This window comes from Aegilops tauschii, chromosome 1, assembly GCF_002575655.3.
Source record: "Aegilops tauschii subsp. strangulata cultivar AL8/78 chromosome 1, Aet v6.0, whole genome shotgun sequence".
In the NCBI taxonomy this organism is placed as follows: Eukaryota; Viridiplantae; Streptophyta; class Magnoliopsida; order Poales; family Poaceae; genus Aegilops; species Aegilops tauschii.
This window is the reverse complement of record NC_053035.3, coordinates 375,379,440-375,397,941: the sequence shown is the minus strand read 5'-3', so window position 1 is coordinate 375,397,941 and position 18,502 is coordinate 375,379,440. Positions and strand designations below refer to the sequence as shown.

General features: G+C 46.8%; 4 protein-coding genes and 1 long non-coding RNA gene across 5 annotated transcripts; all 5 read right to left on the bottom strand.

Moving 5' to 3' along the window:
- Positions 1 to 3,034: 3,034 nt before the first annotated feature.
- LOC109760733 (FBD-associated F-box protein At5g60610) lies at positions 3,035 to 5,118 on the bottom strand. Its single transcript, XM_020319539.4, has 3 exons — positions 4,007 to 5,118; positions 3,757 to 3,900; positions 3,035 to 3,617 (listed from the first exon to the last, which is right to left on the bottom strand). The coding sequence occupies exons 1-3, from the start codon at positions 5,036 to 5,038 to the stop codon at positions 3,252 to 3,254; spliced, it is 1,542 nt and encodes a 513-aa protein (XP_020175128.1). The 5' UTR covers positions 5,039 to 5,118; the 3' UTR covers positions 3,035 to 3,251.
- A 918-nt stretch (positions 5,119 to 6,036) lies between these two features.
- LOC120972721 (uncharacterized) lies at positions 6,037 to 6,649 on the bottom strand. The gene is made up of 2 exons (XM_073506265.1): positions 6,508 to 6,649; positions 6,037 to 6,305 (listed from the first exon to the last, which is right to left on the bottom strand). Exons 1-2 carry the CDS (start codon positions 6,647 to 6,649, stop codon positions 6,037 to 6,039), a joined length of 411 nt encoding a protein of 136 aa, XP_073362366.1.
- Positions 6,650 to 7,481: 832 nt separating this feature from the next.
- Positions 7,482 to 8,051, bottom strand: LOC109760731 (uncharacterized). The gene has a single exon (XM_020319537.2). The coding sequence runs from the start codon at positions 8,043 to 8,045 to the stop codon at positions 7,482 to 7,484; it is 564 nt and encodes a 187-aa protein (XP_020175126.1). The 5' UTR covers positions 8,046 to 8,051.
- A 518-nt stretch (positions 8,052 to 8,569) lies between these two features.
- LOC120968165 (uncharacterized) lies at positions 8,570 to 9,778 on the bottom strand. The gene is made up of 2 exons (XR_005762362.3): positions 9,070 to 9,778; positions 8,570 to 8,977 (listed from the first exon to the last, which is right to left on the bottom strand). It is a non-coding gene; the product is annotated as an uncharacterized lncRNA (long non-coding RNA).
- A 3,065-nt stretch (positions 9,779 to 12,843) lies between these two features.
- On the bottom strand, positions 12,844 to 13,585 carry LOC109760732 (uncharacterized). The gene has a single exon (XM_020319538.4). The coding sequence runs from the start codon at positions 13,493 to 13,495 to the stop codon at positions 13,178 to 13,180; it is 318 nt and encodes a 105-aa protein (XP_020175127.1). The 5' UTR covers positions 13,496 to 13,585; the 3' UTR covers positions 12,844 to 13,177.
- Positions 13,586 to 18,502: the final 4,917 nt, after the last annotated feature.

The following is an 18,502-nucleotide window of genomic DNA, read 5'->3' as shown; positions in this document are numbered from 1 at the left end:
TCGGCTCACCTGCGTCGTCCTCACGCCGCCGGCGAGCGCACCTGCGCTCCTCGTCGCCGGACGCGACCGTAGCCATCACGCCTTCGCCGGCTCTAGCCTGGCACGGCCACCCACGCGCCGTCGCCGGATTGGCTCACCCCGCTACGCCCCCACCGCCATGGTCAATTAAGTGAATCCTTGTTAAAAATGAAAACTATTTCTAAATGTATTCTGCATAAACAGCAAATGCGCCCTGCAGTAAACTAGACAACATCCATTCAAGAAAAATGCAGAGTCGGCACTTAACCATCGACCAAACAAGGGGTGAAGGTTAGAAAACTAAGGCAGAAAAAACACCAAAAACTTCATAAAAACTGCAGTTTGGTCTCAACAACATGCAGAACGTTGCGCGTTTCCAATGTCGAATGGACAGTTCCATGGGTTCAAAGTCATAACCTTTTTCACTTCCGCATCGCCAGCATTTGCAGAATCGCAACAGAGAGTTCGCCTAAGTGGTTTGCCAACAGAAATTATCTCCACTACCATCTCAGCTAGATGATGCAACAGACAATGAAGTAACACAGAACAAAAGGGGAAAAACTGAAGAAGAACGACTGACGAATGAAGAATGAATCCTAAGATGCTACAAAATAACTGCACGAGCGGGAATGAAGACAGAAAATGAAGACTATAGTGAAGTGAAAGATGTAGAGAGACGGAAAACTCTGAAGAAAGAAACTGAGAAACTGAATATAGATTGAAGAAAGGGACATATTTAAAACTGGGGAGGGGAAACTAAAGATAACAGACACTGAAGAAAGAAATAAGAAATTCTGCTTGGTATGGTCCTAAAAACCTAACTGCTCAAATGTAGCTCTGAAAATACTATTTATATGACTGAGAACTGCTTGACATGGTCCTAGAAAACAAACTGCTCGCTATAGCTCTCAAAAATACTATTTAAATAACTAGATAACTTATAATCAAGTCAGCCTTCCAGCTTAATTAAGAATTTAAGACAGATAACCAAGGGACTGAAGAACTATTGTTCAAAGAAGTATTGTCATACAGAGAAAGAAATTTAATCCAATTGTTATATACTTAGTTGGTTGACTATGGTATAAATATATGAATATGAAATAATTATTTGGTTAGCACTTGCGGTCTAGTTGTTATCATTTCACTTGAAGGTACAGATAAATAAGACAATAAACAGAGATGGAGAAAAACAAGGCTAAGAAATGACAGAAGAAATATATGTAGCCACGGATGTTGAGAAAGAAAAGTGAGTGGGATAGAGAAACTGAGACTATTGCCTAATGCCAATGTACAGATAACTTAGAAAGAGACGAACACATAGTCGCTTGCTTGGACCTTAAAAAACGTAAAGATGGAGGAAACACTAGGGAGAGTAAGGAACTATCTTCTGAAGAAATTATACTAAGCAAAAAAGAGAGAAAAGAAAAGGACCGATGATGAATGACAAGGCATTTGAGATCCATGTGCCAAAACCATGACTAGGTTTCGATATCTTTATGGGTTTCAACTTTAGCCTACCCCAACTTGTTTGGGACTAAAAGCCTTTGTTGTTCTTGTTGATGAATGACAATGTTGTTGAGTAGATGATAACTGAGAAATGGTGAAGGACAAGAGGCCGCCAGGTTGAAGTTGGATGTTGCTTTTGTAGTTCCCAGTGAAGGATGATGCTGGGCAAACTGAACTATAAATGATAACAAGGAAATGATGAATGATATGGCAATTAAGACTGGACAACAGAGAAAGAAAGACCAAGGATAATGACACGGGAAAGGTAGAAATCAAGCATCTTATACAAAGCAACATCTTGCTAGGTTTTAGAAGGTACGCATGGGCGAGTATCAAGGATTCAAGGTTCATGATGTTTGCGATCCATCCATAACTGGTCGACACAAAACTTGAGTAAACATCTTCTAGGCAAAAACATCAGACGCGAGAAAGAAATCATCATGAAAAAAGATAAATGAATTTCTGCATTACAAAATACCATAAAAAGATGGCAAAATACTGAAAAAATAAAAAATATACTGAATATAGAACTCTTAGGTACTGAATACGCAAGAGAATCACATAGCTTAGTAGAGCATACAAATACTGATGTTTAAAACACAACTAGTACAGTGACCCCTGGACAGAGAGGACAGTTGCTACTTTCCCTCTAGTAGTTGAATCAACATCTAATGTGGGAAACATATCAACACTTATTAATCTGTCAGACACTCTAACATAATATTGTGTCCTAAGCAATAGTTCTGAGCAAAAAGAAAAACATTTGCATTACCAATTTATATTGTCTGTTTTGCACTAACTAGCAGAAAATGACTCTGGTGGCTTGTAAAACAACCAGGATATCATATACCATAAGGGACTATGGCAGCAAAAACAATTGGATTCTAACATTTTCAGATAATGCGTGAGCATAAAGTGCTACAGAGAAAATTGTTAAGTTTTGCACCAATTTACTGAAATGACAGAATGATTAGATAAAATGAACCACGAGTTGCTCACTTCTGTTTACCACCCCATACTATCCTCTGAAAGTTATTCTTCATAAGGATCTCACTGCAGAAGAAAAGAAACTCTACTACCAAACTAGCTCTGAACATAGTTTGGCCACCTGGCCTTAGCCATGCCCACGTTGTTCAAGTTACCATTATTACCTTAACACGTTGCAAAAGTAACCAAATTAGCTTGCAAATAAGGATTCAAATAACACAACTGAAGAACCAGATAGGCATAAATAGCTGCAATAATTAAAAAAAATTGCGTTGAAAACCGGGAGCTGCAATAATAATTGACTTGGCACATCTATGCAAATCAATCAGAACCAAAAATGGCACACTCTGAGAGCATCAAAATCTTCTGCCTAGAGTAAATTGTCAAGACAGTAAGCAAAAGATGAATTAGCTCGGATATCACTAATTCTCCCCCGCATCAAGCCTCATACGTATGGCAGCAATTGTGCAATGTAACGCCATACTCAGGAGCTCAAACCTAGCTAATGAAATCACAATTAACATGAGTAGAATAGGTGCTCTGCAATTACCACAGAATGATAAGTCATTTGCATCATTGAAGACGGTAGCACTAACTTCAACACTTAAGCTAATCATGTTTGCAGAAACAAGAGTCAGGCGGATCATCGAAAAGCTGAAAACAGTGCATGTCCATGCTATGACCCAGAACACAACAATTTCCAGAGCTAGTGACCATGAAATAAACAGGCACCTTTGACTTCAGTCGTTCGCGAAAGGGTCGCAAAGAGAAAAGTCGGATGCTTTCTTGAAGTTCCAAATGCTACCTCCTTGGGGATTAATCGTGATTGTGGAGTCTGAACTGGCCCGTTTCATGGATCCCAGAGGCTTCACTTTGGAAAGCATATCCTCCATCGAAGTGAAACTTCCATTTGCCATCACTATCAACGCCTCCTCCAGCACCAACACACTCTTAAAGAAAAACTTGAGGAAAGCAAGCTCACTTCGATCCCCTCGGAAATCATGGAAAACCAGCAGCTTGATGCACGAGCAGATGCATTTTATGGTACCAGACTCATTCCAGAACTCAAGGTTGTGCTTGCCAGAGGGTTGACCAGTTTCTCCAGACTGTAAAATTAATTAAATTAGTGCACATGAAATTCATCAGCTGCTAATGGATCATACAGCAGCAGCAGCAATTGACAATAATATGCATATAGTACAGGATGGTGCAAATGAATGCCAAAAGAAGCACCAGGGGCTTCACCATGATGTGGAGCGTCTCAACATTTGGAAAGCATCTGAGGACAGTCGGGATCATCTTGGCATAACTGCGGACTCCACAACGCACATCCAAAGCCAGGATCCTCACACTTGGCACCATGGTGCTTGGGCTCACCTTTGTCCCAGCCTGCAATTGCAATCACAATGCACTTAATCAAGAGAAGAAAGATCACACATATGCATTCATCATTTAGGTATGATGTACAGCAGAACAAATGGAGAAGACGAGGCACCTTGATGACAGTGTTGCCGAACTCTAGGACATGATTTTCTGAATCCAAATATCCCAAAGAGTGCAACTTGGGGGCATGGCCGATCTTCACCTTGGTGCAGACCCCGTCTTTGGTCCAACCACCTGAAAGGATGAGTCGCTCCAGGCATGGGGTGTCCACCACAGCGATTTCCTCAAAGAAGGACAGGATGATCTTCACGCACCGGATGCTTTGGCTGACAAGGCGAAGGCCAAGCTTGAAAATATTGCTTTCCACACAGAGCGTCTCAAGCACGGGGCTCCTGTCGAGGATGAAGTCCAAATCCTTGCTCTCCATGAGGACGGTGCAGAGCCCGAGCTCACGGAGGTTAGGGAAAAAGGTGGCGCGCTTGACGCTGGCCGTGTCGGGGAATTTCCAGAGGCCGAGGTAGAGGCAGGTGAGGGTGGTCATGCCTAAGAACGTGGAGGGGAGAAAGAACGTGGAGTGGAGAAGGCAGCCGAGCGGCATTGGGCGGTTGACGAGGATGAGTTCCTCGATGCCCTTGTCGGCGAGGATCTGGAGCCAGCGCCTGAGCAGGCCATTGAACTCTTCCATGTAGCAGCTGGTGAGGTGGACGCAGCGGAAGGGACCCGGGTGCGCGGCGAGGATGCGGGAGACGGCGGAGGTGATGCGCCGCGCGTCGGCGCGCGCGACCGCGGTGCCTGCGTCTTCCGGGAGGATGTGAGAGTCGACGAGGACGAGCGGGGTGGAGCGCCAGACCCCGCGCCAGCGCCGGGAGAGCACGGCGGTGCGCGCGGCCTCCTTGACTGGGAGGCGGGAGACGATGTTGCCGAGGAGCACGTCGGGGAGGCGGCTGATGCTGTCGACGGAGTCGTGGGGGAGGAGAGCGAAGAGGCGGCCGTCGACGGAGACGGGCGGGTCTGGGAGGACGTTGCGGGTCCGGGAGAGCATGCGGGAGAAGAGGCCCTCCATCTCTTCCGGGTCATGGCGGTCGCGCCGGGACTTCGCCGCGGCCGCGGGATCCATGGGAACGGGCGGCACCCGGGTGTCCATGGCCGTCGCCGGAAGCGCCGCGGTGGGGACGATTTCTGTGGAGTGGAGCGGCGGAAGAAAAGGGGGATTTCTTTTTTTTTTAGGCAAAGAAAAGGGGGGAATTTTTTTCTTTTTTTGAGACAAAGAAAAGTGGAACAGGCCCAAATGTCCGAAACCCTATCAAGGCCCACTTTCCATCTGTGAAGAAGAAGTATAAGGGCATCTTACGCTCAAAAATTAAAAAAAAAAAGGGAAATCTTAGGCTAAAAAAAGTATAAGTGCATCTCGAATGCTGACCCGCAAATCTGCTCCGGCATCCATCCGCGGACACGGATGCGGGAGCCGGCCATCCAATGCTAGTTGCATATGTCCACTTACATTTTAAACAATGTTTCAATTAACCGGCCAAAATTCATGTAAACACGGCGGATTTCATCAAAGTTCGGATAGAAAATAGCACAAATCATACATAGCATGCAAATAAGTCTAGTAAAATAATAATTCAAATTCAACGAGATTAACCGGATGTTCAACAAGTTTTTCATAAACGGATCATATTGTCTCGCACATACTGCTCCTTCAGCTTCATCCAACAGTGTGTGTGCGTAAATGGCCGTCCCTCTGTGCTATGGTACATCACAATAGCGCATGCGGGCTACCTAATGTGTAGAGCAACATTTAGTGAATGATTCGACCAACAAGTTGAGCAAGAAGAAGCAAAACTTACTATCTCCTCCTCTGTCGCGCGCAATGGCCACCTTGCCTCCAGCCGACCAACCGCGTCACAAAACTTGGTGATGGGGGTCTGGATGGCGTACCAATGGCGTACCATCGATATGATAAACGACCTCATATTGTACCATAGATGATGTAAAACAAGTTGAACTACTACATCATTTCAAACATAAATTCAAACATATCAAGTTCATTTGAAGCAAACATAGTTCATAAAACAAACAAAAAACATAGTTCAAACTACTACATCACACCAAACTACTACTCCTCCGAGTCTACTTGAACTACATAAAACATAAAACAGTAATATCGTTTTCTAGCCGCTCCCAGAACTCCTCTTTGATGGAGTCGTCGGAGTCATCGAGCGTCTCGAACTCCTCCTCAGAGTCATCCCAGCCTGACGAGTCAGACTCGATGGGGATCACTGTCGAGGGGCCGGCCTTGTCCTCCTTCTTCACCGCCTTATTCTTCTTCTGCTCGGCGTCACGCTTCCAATGGAAATCCTGCTTGGCCTGGAAGTACTCCGGATGCTCCCGCACAAACCTCGACAGCGCTGCTTTGTCACTTTCGCCGGGAACAATGGTGATCCTTGCCGTCTTCTACTCCTCCTCCTCCTCCTCCTCCCCGTCCGTCTGTCTGTCGTATCTTAAGATTCTTCGATCCGATGAACTCCACATCCTCCCAGGTTTCGATCTCCGGGAAGTTCATCTCGTGCCTTGACCGGCCGAAACACCAAGCGGCGACGTCGTACGCACGTGCAGCCACCTCTAGGTACTTGAAGGTGTCGAGCCAGTAGCGATAGCCGTCACGCAGGAACTCGGCACCGAAGTTCCCAGACGGCTTCTCCCGCACCCCGAAGTAGCCGGTCCTGCTCTTCGAGACCCTCTTCGGCGGCATGGCGGCGGCGCGGGTGCGGATTTGAATCGGTAGCGGCGGGGCGGAGAAGCTTCGAATCGGGAGGCGACGGGGCGGAGAAGCTTCGAATCGGCGGTGGCAGGGCGGAGAAGCTGCAAATCGGGTGGCGGCGGGGCAACGACGGCATCGGAGAAGTTCTGAATCGGGTGGCGGTGGCTTCAAATATGGCGATTTCGAGACGTGCGGCGGCGGGAAAGCTACGGATCCGGCGGCGGCGGTGGTGGGAAGGCCGGATCTGCCGGCGGCGGGGTACGGTGGGCAGGCGGCGTTGGGGGGTGAGGGTCCAAAGGCAGTTCGCGCAGTGGGTGGCCATTTTACATCACCGCGCGGTTGGTGGTGTATATTTGCATCACCAAGTGATGCAAAATACATCTATAGTAAATTCTGAGAAAAAAAATCTACAACTACATCATCTGTTGGAGGGGTGTTATTAGATCTAAAAGCATCTCCAACAGCTGCGGAACGCGCGGTGCGCTAAAAAGTAGTTTGTGGCGTGCCCATCGTCAGGTTTGGCGCGGCGCACAGCGCTGGCTCCAGCAACCGCGCTAAAATACAGCGCGCGCAGCTTTAGCTGCGCGCTAAAATGCAGCGCGCGCGAGCAGCCCATATTTGTTGGGCCCCGCACATGTCCATATTTGTTGCATTTTGGACACAAAATAAATTTCACATAGATAAAAAAATGGTACAAAGATATTTTACATAGTTCATAGCATAATAGATAAATAAGTTCATAGCATAGATAGATAAAACCGAACTACGGTGCAACTACATAAAATTAAACTACGGTGCAACTAGATAAAAGTACGATGCAGAACTACTCCGAGTCCTCATCCTCGGAGGTGCTGTCCGAGGTATCGATCCATATATCCTCCCAACGTTCGTCGTCTGACATGAAGATCGACCTCCCACCTGCTTCAACGATATCGCACTGCGATATCGCTAAAGCCTTCCGCCGACGCCGGTCCGCCCGCTCCGTGCGGCGCCTTGCCGTCCTCTCCGCCCAGTAGGCGCGCTCGTTGGCGACGTCCTCCGGGTGGCGCCGGCGCCACTCCGCCATGGCTCGCTCGTCTTCCTCGGCGACGAGGAGGCGGCGCTGCAGGCGAATGTGGTCCGCACGGTCCTGGTCCGTGATCAGACGAGGCGGAGGGGCGACGGCCTGCGCCTGTTCGCGCGTGTGGACGTCCCGAAAGTTCATCTGGGACGGAGGCCTCTCTAGGCGCCACGCCGCCGCGTCGTACGCGCGGGCCGCCTCGTGCGCGGTCCGAAACATGCCGAGGCCGAGCCGGACGTCGCCGGACCGGATCTCGGCGGAGTACCGGCCGTTGGGGCGCGTGCGGACGCCGCGGTAGCCTGAAGATCCCCGGCGGCGCGGCGGCATGGTGGCACGGTGGTGGCGGGGCGCTGGAAGCGGCGAGAAAGAGGTGGAAGCGGCGAGGTGGCGAGGGGATGGGCGCGTGGCAGTGTGGTGGAGCGCGTTGCGAGCGCCGCATTTTATAGGCGCGCGCGAAGCGGCGCGTCAAATCTACCGCGCGTTCTGCCGCTATTTTCCGCGCGCGCGCAATCGCTTCCCGCGTGCGGTAGTTTCCCGCCTCCGCTGGAGCGCGTGAAAACTTGCCGCGCGCGCGTCTTTTGGCGCGTCCGTTGGGGATGCTCCAAGTGATGTAAAAAGTAGGTATTTATACATCTACATCATCTATTGAAGATGCTCTAACAGAGATAATCGCACACTGCGGCTAGGTGTCCGTCCTCCTCATGTACCGTAATTTTTCTTACCAGTCATGCCCATCCTATTCCTGGACAAGTTCTGATAGAGGACAGTCATCAAACTTCCTGTTAATTCTGTTGTCGACTACCTATAACTCTTGACAGGGAAAAATATGATCTCCGTGAAACTAGCTCAAGTGCGGTCAGGAAGAAAGCAGCTTTTTCGTCCATGAAAGTACATAGCACATGATTGGCATGCCATCCACATGCCTGTTGTTGTTTTGCAGCGAAATCTTGGAGTATGCATGAATATTGATGACACGGCATTTGAGAATGCAGGAAACTGCATCGGATTTGAGGATACTGGTTTCTATTAGAAATTATTCATTCCCATTGTTTGACACTTTGTAATCATGAGGCTATCTTCAGCTCCCATGTTAACCGACTATTTGTCGCAGAGATAGCACATGCATTCGCTATTGAGCGGTGTCCCCTCGCACCTGTGCTCCTTGAGAACGCAATTAAACATCTTCTCCGCAATCAAGCAAGTCGCCTTGCACAGAAAGCCTATGCAGAGTGGGCCGCCATTGATATTCACCCAGCATCCTGAAATGAATTAACACGCATGTATGAATATGAATATCCATGATGAAGAACCTGTAGTCGGTTGTCACTGAGACGGAGCGAGGAGCACAAACCTGCGGAGCCATGATCCGGGAACAATACAAGAATCAACACAAAGCATATGATAGCATTTCTTGCACTCATGATCGGTGGGTGGTGTTGGGCGAAGTTTCGAGTATGCTTCCTTTCCTTTCTCCACTTGGTTTGCTATGGAGCAAGAACTTTTATGTCAGAGAGGATATGCAGTATTTATAGGCTGGCTTTGGAAGTCAAAGACTTGTACTAGTAGATAGAAGCTTGTAAACGTACCAGATGGATAGGTGTATTTAATAAGAAAATTGATAAGTATGCAATCTGCTGCGACGTCAGAATGCAAGAAGAGGGAAGTCCACGTGACCCTTTCTTTCTTCAGGCTATTGCGCACGATACGGTAGGAGTCCGTGCTAGATTCGGCGCAAAAAGAAAAACACACATAACAAAAAGATTGCACTGTTCAACAGCTCGAGAGTAGTAAATTACCAAACTGTGGGGCATCTTTTGGTAATCAAGGAGTACTACCTCCGTTCTAAAATATATTCCCCGGTCCCAAAATATACTAGCTTTAGAATGACATTTTGGTAGGCTAAATTCATATATTTTGGAATGGAGATAGTATAAAACGTGAACTTTTTAAAAAATGTTTTGTGACCATTTTTCAAAAAAAAATGTGATTTTTTTAAATATTTGTTGATCATTTTTTAAAAAAATCAACAATTTTATAAAATAACATGGTTTACAAGTTTCATGATTTTTTCATTTGTTTTTGAAAATTTTGAAAGTTTTTGGATCATGTTACTGCACAGATATGCAGTATTTATGACTTTGGAAGTCAAAGACTCCTAGCAGATGGATAGATGTATTTAATAAGGAAATTGATAAGTATGCAATCTGCTGCGACGTCAGAATGCCAAGAGGGAAGTCCACGTGGCCCTTTCTTTCTTCAGGCTATTGCGCACGATACGGTAGGAGTCGGTGCTAGATTCGGCGCAAAAGGAAAAAGAAAAACACATAAGGAAAACATTGCATCTGTTCAACAGCTCGAGAGTGGCGGCGCTCCGGTGTCGTCCCCTTCTTGAAGACGCCATCTTGAAGCCCACGGTTCGTCATATGCGGCTTCACGTCTTCGCGGTGACGTGGAAGACAGTGGAGAAGTCTTCGTGCACGTGCGCCTAAAGACTAGTGTTCTGGAGCTGCAGTCGGCGTCATTGAACTCTTGAATCAACTTGTAGAACCTAACATTAAATCTCGTCGAGTAAATAGCATAAAACTACTACTTTACAGGCTATGGTTCCAAAAAACTACTGAATTTATTTTTTTCGCTGATAACTACCAAGTCAGGGGTTGGCTGTTTCAAAAAACCCCAAATCCTCTTTGTTAAAAAATTAAACATGTTTATGACAGGTCGGGCCCGCCACTAAACGCACCGTTTGGTTGACCGTTTGTTTGACCGTTAACTTACATGTGGGGGCCACATGCCAGTGTCTGAAAAAGCAATCGGGTCCATGGAAATTTTCTAAAAAAGCAATCAGGTCCCTGAAAGTTTTCAAAAAAAAGCAATCAGGTCCTCTGGCGCACCCGCCATGGCCTCGATGCCACCTCCTCCGGGCCGACGCCGTGCATCGCCTGCAGCCGGCGAGCCACGCCCGTAGTGACCGGATCCACGCCGCCCCTTGCCTGTGGCCGCCGCCACGCCGCCCCTCGCCTGTGGCCGCCGCCACGCCGCCCCTCGCCTGTGGTCGCCGCCATGCTCTGCCTCGCCTGCGGCAACCCCCAGGTGCTCCCCATGGCGGGCGGCAGCACGGGACCTGAGCGGAGACCCATGGCTGGCGCGCCCCAGGCAGCTCCCCATGGCGCGCGGCGGTGTGGCGACCTGAGGGGAGGGAGCGGGTCGCACGAGGTGGGCGCACGAGGGGAGTGAGCGGGTCGCCGGCGGGGTGGGCGTGACAGGGGAGGGGAAAGGGTCGCCGGCGGAGTGGGCATGCGAGGGAAGGGGACATGGTCGCCGGTCTGGTTGAAGATAAGACAGAGAGAGAGTACGGGAGGAAGAGGAGAGAAGGAAAGAGAAGAAGAAAAGAGAAGCTGACATGTGGGCCCCACATGTCAGTTAACGGTCAAACTAGAGCTTCGTTTAGGTGCGGGTCCCACCTGTCATAATCACGATCAACTGATAAGCACTCAGCGTTTTGGGTTTTTTAAAACAGCCGACCCCTCGTTTGGTAGTTATCTGAGAAAAATTAAAAACCGGTAGTATTTGAAACAGCCGACCCCTCGTTTGGGTCTGTAAAGTAGTAGTTTTATGCTATTTACTCAATCTCGTCGTCGCGTGTGCATGACCAGAAATCATAACCTCGCCGCTCTCTGGAGTCGGTAGGAACCTAAGTCGGAGCATCGTCTAATCCACCTTGACGGTCGAACCCAATAAGGCTCGAAACCAGAAAGATCAACTCAAAGATGAAGTGCAGCCATCCATCTGGGCATCGCCTTTGTAAGGACTAAAACTCTAACCTATCAACTAGCCAGAGCCAAAACACCATGATTCCCTTCCCCATCATCGGTCGTCGAAGCAACTAGCAGAGGGAGGCGAATCCATGGGCTCACCGGCACAGATTGGCGGCCTCCTGGTTGCGTCAGTGAGGAAGGCCAAGTTGGTGATGCACTGACGCCTCGATGACGTGTGCAGGCTGTGTTTTTACATAAGCTGATTTGAAAATTACAACTATGTTAAATTCAACACAACATTCACTAGTAGCAGCAAAATTCTGTGCAACATTTACCTCTCAACAGTCAGTAGCAACATAAAAAAATGCGGAAATCCGGCTGAAAACCATAGAAGAGAGTTGCCCCGTTATTCGCGGAAATCCGGCTGAAAACCGTTAGAACACGCCCACAAGATAGGGCATCTTGGTCGGCCAAATTTCAGTTTGCACAAGCGACCTCGAGCCATCCTCTGAGTGATGGGCCGTCCTCCACGACCTCAACGGCGTCATGGACCTCGAGTCGGTGGCCACACATGAGATCGGCAAGACATGCACCTGAGCCTCAAGCCACGCACCGCAAGATGGAGCTCACCCTGGACGACATCCATGATGTTTTGGCGCTCTTCCCGGGCGAGTTTAGGCGCTCTTCCCGGGCGAGGCTGCGACTTTTTGTGGTTGGACTCAAAGTAGGTGGAACGACTGCGTTTTAGGGAAGGTTTCCTTATAATTTTGTGAAATACGGTTTGAGTGATCGCTCAAACTAACCCCACGCATTGCTTCGAGAATCACTTGTAATATATTTCAATGAGATTTTGTTGTGTGAAATATAAATATTTAGATTAATAACACATGAACCAAAATTTAAAATACATTCGGCTTATTATATTTGATTATGTACATAGTTGTAAAATATTATTGAATATAAGTAGAATAATAGATTGAAAAATATTTTCTCATGCATGGTTGCATGTGGTGGTGATTCTTTTTCAATGCTCGGTTACATGTTGAGGTGGGTCTTATCCCATCCATAGTTGTACGGAGATGTGATATACTTGCATGTTGAGATAAATAAGTTAGTGGGAATGACTCTCTTAAATATATATGATATGTTTTATGAAAATATGCGGTTTAGGGGACTGGTAGAGATGCTCTATGTATGTAGAACGATGGTCATGGTATAAATTTCTTTTGGTGAGATATGGATGTATATAGGATGATGCTCAATTGCTCATAGTAGTATAGATCTATTTTGCTGTCTCACCTAAGAGGGGCAAGAAGTGTATAGTTTATGGAGTGATACTCATAAGCATACAGAATGACACTCATAGTACATATCAGCTACATGCGTGATTTAAATCACAGATCGGATACTCATAGTACAGAACTACAGATCAGTTAACTGCACCCACAACTTCATAAAAAAACAGGCATATTTTGAAGAAGACACTGCGAACGACAAACTGACCCACAACAATCTAGCACAGATTCATCACCTAAAACAACTCACATGATAGAACCATGCCACCTTTGTCCAAAGATGGAGCGGATGAAGAACATTCAAAGAGTACCACAGCTACCGCCGACCCAAACGAAACAAACCACACATAGTTACGGCCAGCACATCGCGAGGAAGCAGAGAAAACATACAAAAATGAGGCAGCTAAGCTTAGGCACGCTTGCACTTGAGGTTCCTCATGCAGGAGAGGTGCATCTCGGCGACCTTCACGACCTTGGCAATGCCACGGCTGGGGCAGCTCCGCCCGGGCACGCAGCGGATCTCGGCCTCCCGCTCCACCTGGCAGAAGCACCTGGGGTTCTCCACCATGGCGCAGCACCTCTCGCCGAACCCGCGGCGAAGGCAGTTGATGAAGTAGCTGCCCTGCGTCGCGCAGCTCTCGGGCGGGAACGCCGTGGCCGGCGTCGCCGCGAGCGCGGCGCACACGGCTACAAGAGCGAGCGCGGCGGCGAGCTTCACGGACGCCATTGATGTTTCTGTGGATTGGGATCGATCTGAATGGAGTCACAGGCCGTGCCGAGGGAATGATGGATCGGCTCGGCATGTGATGGTTTTCGATCCGTCTTCTACAAAGCGCTTGGCGGTAGCGGCAGCGGTCACGTGCAGCGGACCCGCTCCGACCGCTGTCGCCTCTTTGTTTATTGCTCGAAAGATAGTCCAGCACTGTAGCAAATTGCTTTCATCAGACTACACCACGTGAAGTAGCAGTCCATGACCCACGAGGACATTCAGAATCTCTTTGATTAGCACCCTCCATTCATTTGACAGCCCTTACTAAAGGAAATACTTACACGATTTTGAAAGGTTCACTTTCAGAGGCATCACAAGAACTCTGAATGATTTCTCGCATTTTAATAGCTCCTCCTTCCTTCGCCTTGAACATTAACAGAGTCATCAATAAAGAGAAGATGATTAAGTGGAGATGTGGTAGGTGCAATTACTACTCCCCTCACATGATCATCAGAACTGTTAGCTCTCTCGAAATAGGCTTTCGCCTCATTATATTGATATAGGAACCAACTGATAAAAATGTGAGTTCAATGCTCGGCCAAACAACACAAGCACCAGCACGCCAAAAAGAAATAAAAGATAAAGAAAAAAGAAACTAATGTCAACTGAGTCGGATCGACGAAAACAATGATGACCCGCAACCGTTGCGTCCTCCGAAGAATTTGCACCACACTCCTAGCACTTCGGACAGCCGCATACCAAGCAACACCTGCGAGAAGCAACGCGACGATGACGACGCTGCTACCCGGACTGGTCCTAGGGTTTCCCCCGGTACGTGGAGGGCGTGGGGAAGGGGAATACCCGGCGCACTCGACGCACACAAGCGGTACTACCGCTCGGGTGAAAGATCCCTGAGTATAGTGCAAACGCGAAGTACCCCGAGGCGGCAGTGCCGCCGGAGCGGTACTACCGCTCGGTCCAGCTGTACTACCACTGGGGTTGCAGTATACAGGGGAGCAGCGGAGGTAGGGCAGAGTACGGCGGCAGTACCGCAGCGCCTTACTGCCACCCTACTACCGCGGAGAGGCAAACGAGTACAGAGGCTAAAAAATGAGTGGAAGTAGCAGCGGAAGCGGTACTACCGCTGTTGTAGGGTGGAACCCTAAGGGGGAGATCTTTCATGAATTGGAGGGGGATCCATGTCGGTGTCAAAACTGGCTGATCTCGGGTAGGGGGTCCCGAACTGTGCGTCTGAGGATCGAAGGTAACAGGAGACAAAGGGGATATGATGTTTACCCAGGTTCGGGCCCTCTTAACGGAGGTAAAACCCTACTTCCTGCTTGATTGTCTTTGATGAGTATATGGGTTACAAGAGCCGATCTACCTCGAGATCGTAATGGCTAAACCCTAGCTATCTAGCCTATGTGAATTCTGGTAGCCTCTACGGACTAAACCCTCCGGTTTATATAGACACCGGAGGGGCCTAGGGTTGTACAGAGTCGGCTTGCAGAAGAAGGAAATTACATATCTGAATGCCAATCTTGCCATCCACGCATAGGAGAGTCCCATCCGGACGGGGAAAGGTCTTTTATCTTAAATCTTCACGGCCCATCAGTCCGGCCCATATCACATAGCCCGGACACCCGAGGACCCCCTAATCCAGGACTCCCTCAGTAGCCCCTGAACCAGTCTTCAATGATGATACTGCTACCTCTTGAGCATGCGTTGATTTTTCCTCGAAGAGGAAAGGGTGATGCATCAAAGTAACGTAAGTATTTCCCTTAGTTTTTGAGAACCAAGGTATCAATCCAGTAGGAGGCCACACACAAGTCCCTCGTTCCTACACAAACAAATAAGAACCTTGCAACCAACACGATAAAGGGGTTGTCAATCCCTTCACGGCCACTTGCAAAAGTGAGATCTGATAGAGATGATAAGATAATATTTTTGGTATTTTTATGATAAAGATTAAAAGTAAAGATTGCAAAGTAAAAATAGATTGAAAACTTATATGATGGAAAATAGACCCGGGGGCCATAAGTTTCACAAGTGGCTTCTCTCAAGATAGCATAAGTATTACGGTGGGTGAACAAATTACTGTCGAGCAATTGATAGAGAAGTGCATAATTATGAGAATATCTAGGCATGATCATGTATATAGGCATCACGTCCGTGACAAGTAGACCGAAATGATTCTGCATCTACTACTATTACTTCACACATCGACCGCTATCCATCATGCATCTAGAGTATTAAGTTCATAAGAACAGAGTAACGCATTAGGCAAGATGACATGACGTAGAGGGATAAACTCAAGCAATATGATATAAACCCCATCTTTTTATCCTCGATGGCAACAATACAATACGTGTTGTTTCCCCTTCTGTCACTGGGATCGAGCAACGCAAGATTGAACCCAAAGCTAAGCACTTCTCCCGTTGCAAGAAAGATCAATCTAGTAGGCCAAACCAAACTGATAATTCGAAGAGACTTGTAAAGATAACACATCATACATAAAAGAATTCAGAGGAGATTCAAATATTGTTCATAGATAATCTTGATCATAAACCCACAATTCATCGGATCTCGACAAACACACCGCAAAAAGAGTTACATCGAATAGATCTCCAAGAAGATCGAGGAGAACTTTGTATTGAGATCCAAAGAGAGAGAAGAAGCCATCTAGCTAATAACTATGGACCCGAAGGTCTGTGGTAAACTACTCACACATCATCGGAGAGGCTATGGTGTTGATGTAGAAGCCCTCCGTGATCGATTCCCCCTCCGGCGGAGCGCCGGAAAAGGGCCCAAGATGGGACCTCACGGTTACAGAAGGTTGCGGCGGTGGAAATAGGGTTTCGTGGTGCTCCTAGTTGGTTTTTGGGTATATGGGTATATATAGGAGGAAGAAGTAGGTCGGTGGAGCTGCGAGGGGCCCACGAGGGTGGGGGCGCGCCCAGGGGGGCAGGCGCACCTTCCTGTCTCGTGGCCTCCTCGTTGATTTCTTGACGTCTACTCCAAGTCCTCTGGATCACGTTTGTTCCAAAAATAACTCTCCCGAAGGTTTCATTCCGTTTGGACTCCGTTGATATTCCTTTTCCGCGAAACACTGAAATAGGCAAAAAGCAACAATTTGCACTGGGCCTTGGGTTAGTAGGTTAGTCCCAAAAATAATACTATAAAAGTGCTTAGTAAAGCCCATTAAACATCCAAAACAGATAATATAATAGCATGGAACAATAAAAAATTATAGATACGTTGGAGACGTATCAAGCATCCCCAAGCTTAATTCCTGCTCGTCCTCGAGTAGGTAAATGATAAAAACAGAATTTTTGATGTGGAATGCTACCTAGCATATTTCTCAATGTAATTTTCTTTATTGTGGCATGAATGTTCAGATCCGAAAGATTCAAGACAAAAGTTTAATATTGACATGAAAATAATAATACTTCAAGCATACTAACAAAGCAATCATGTCTTCTCAAAATAACATGGCCAAAGAAAGTTATCCCTACAAAATCATATAGTCTGGCTATGCTCTATCTTCATCACACAAAGTATTTAATCATGCACAACCCCTATGACAAGCCAAGCAATTGTTTCATACTTTTGATGTTCTCAAACTTTTTCAATCTTCACGCAATACATGAGCGTGAGCCATGGATATAGCACTATATGTGGAATAGAATGGTGGTTGTGGAGAAGACAAAAAAGGAGAAGATAGTCTCACATCAACAAGGCGTATCAGTGGGCTATGGAGATGCCCATCAATAGATATCAATGTGAGTGAGTAGGGATTGCCATGCAACGGATGCACTAGAGCTATAAGTGTATGAAAGCTCAACAAAAGAAACTAAGTGGGCGTGCATCCAACTCGCTTGCTCACGAAGACCTAGGACATTTTTAGGAAGCCTATCATTGGAATATACAAGCCAAGTTCTATAATGTAAAATTCCCACTAGTATATGAAAGTGGCAACATAGGAGACTCTCTATCATGAAGATCATGGTGCTACTTTGAAGCACAAGTGTGGAAAAAGGATAGTAACATTGTCCCTTCTATCTTTTTCTCTCATTTTTTTATTTGGGCCTTCTTCTTTTTTCTTCTTTTTATGGCCTCTTTTCTTTCTCCTTTTTTTCTTTTCGTCCGGAGTCTCATCCCGACTTGTGGTGGAATCATAGTCTTCATCATCCTTTCCTCATGTGGGACAATGCTCTAATAATGATGATCATCACACTTTTATTTACTTACAACTCAATACTTAGAACAAAATATGACTCTATGTGAATGCCTCCGGCGGTGTACCGGGATATGCAATGAATCAAGAGTGACATGTATGAAAGAATTATAAAGGTGGCTTTGCCACAAATACGATGTCAACTACAAGATCATGCAAAGCAATATGACAATGATGGAGCGTGTCATAATAAATGGAACGGTGGTAAGTTGCATGGCAATATATCTCGGAATGGCTATGAAAATCCCATAATAGGTAGGTGGTGGCTGTTTTGAGGAAGGTATATGGTGGGTGTATGATACCGGCGAAAGGTGCGCGGTATTAGAGAGGCTAGCAATGGTGGAAGGATGAGAGTGCGTATAATCCATGGACTCAACATTAGTCATAAAGAACTCACATACTTATTGCAAAAATCTATTAGTTATCGAAATGAAGTACTACGCGCATGCTCCTAGAGGGATAGATTGGTAGGAAAAGACCATCGCTCGTCCCCGACCGCCACTCATAAGGAAGACAATCAATAAATAAATCATGCTCCGACTTCATCACATAATGGTTCACCATACGTGCATGCTACGGGAATCGAAACTTTAGAACAAGTATTTCTCAAATTCACAACTACTCAACTAGCATGACTCTAATATCACCATCTTCATATCTCAAAACAATCATCAGTATCAAACTTCTCTTAGTATTCAATGCACTTATATGAAAGTTTTTATTATATCCATCTTGGATGCCTATCACATTAGGACTAAATTTATAGCCAAGGCAAACTACCATGCTGT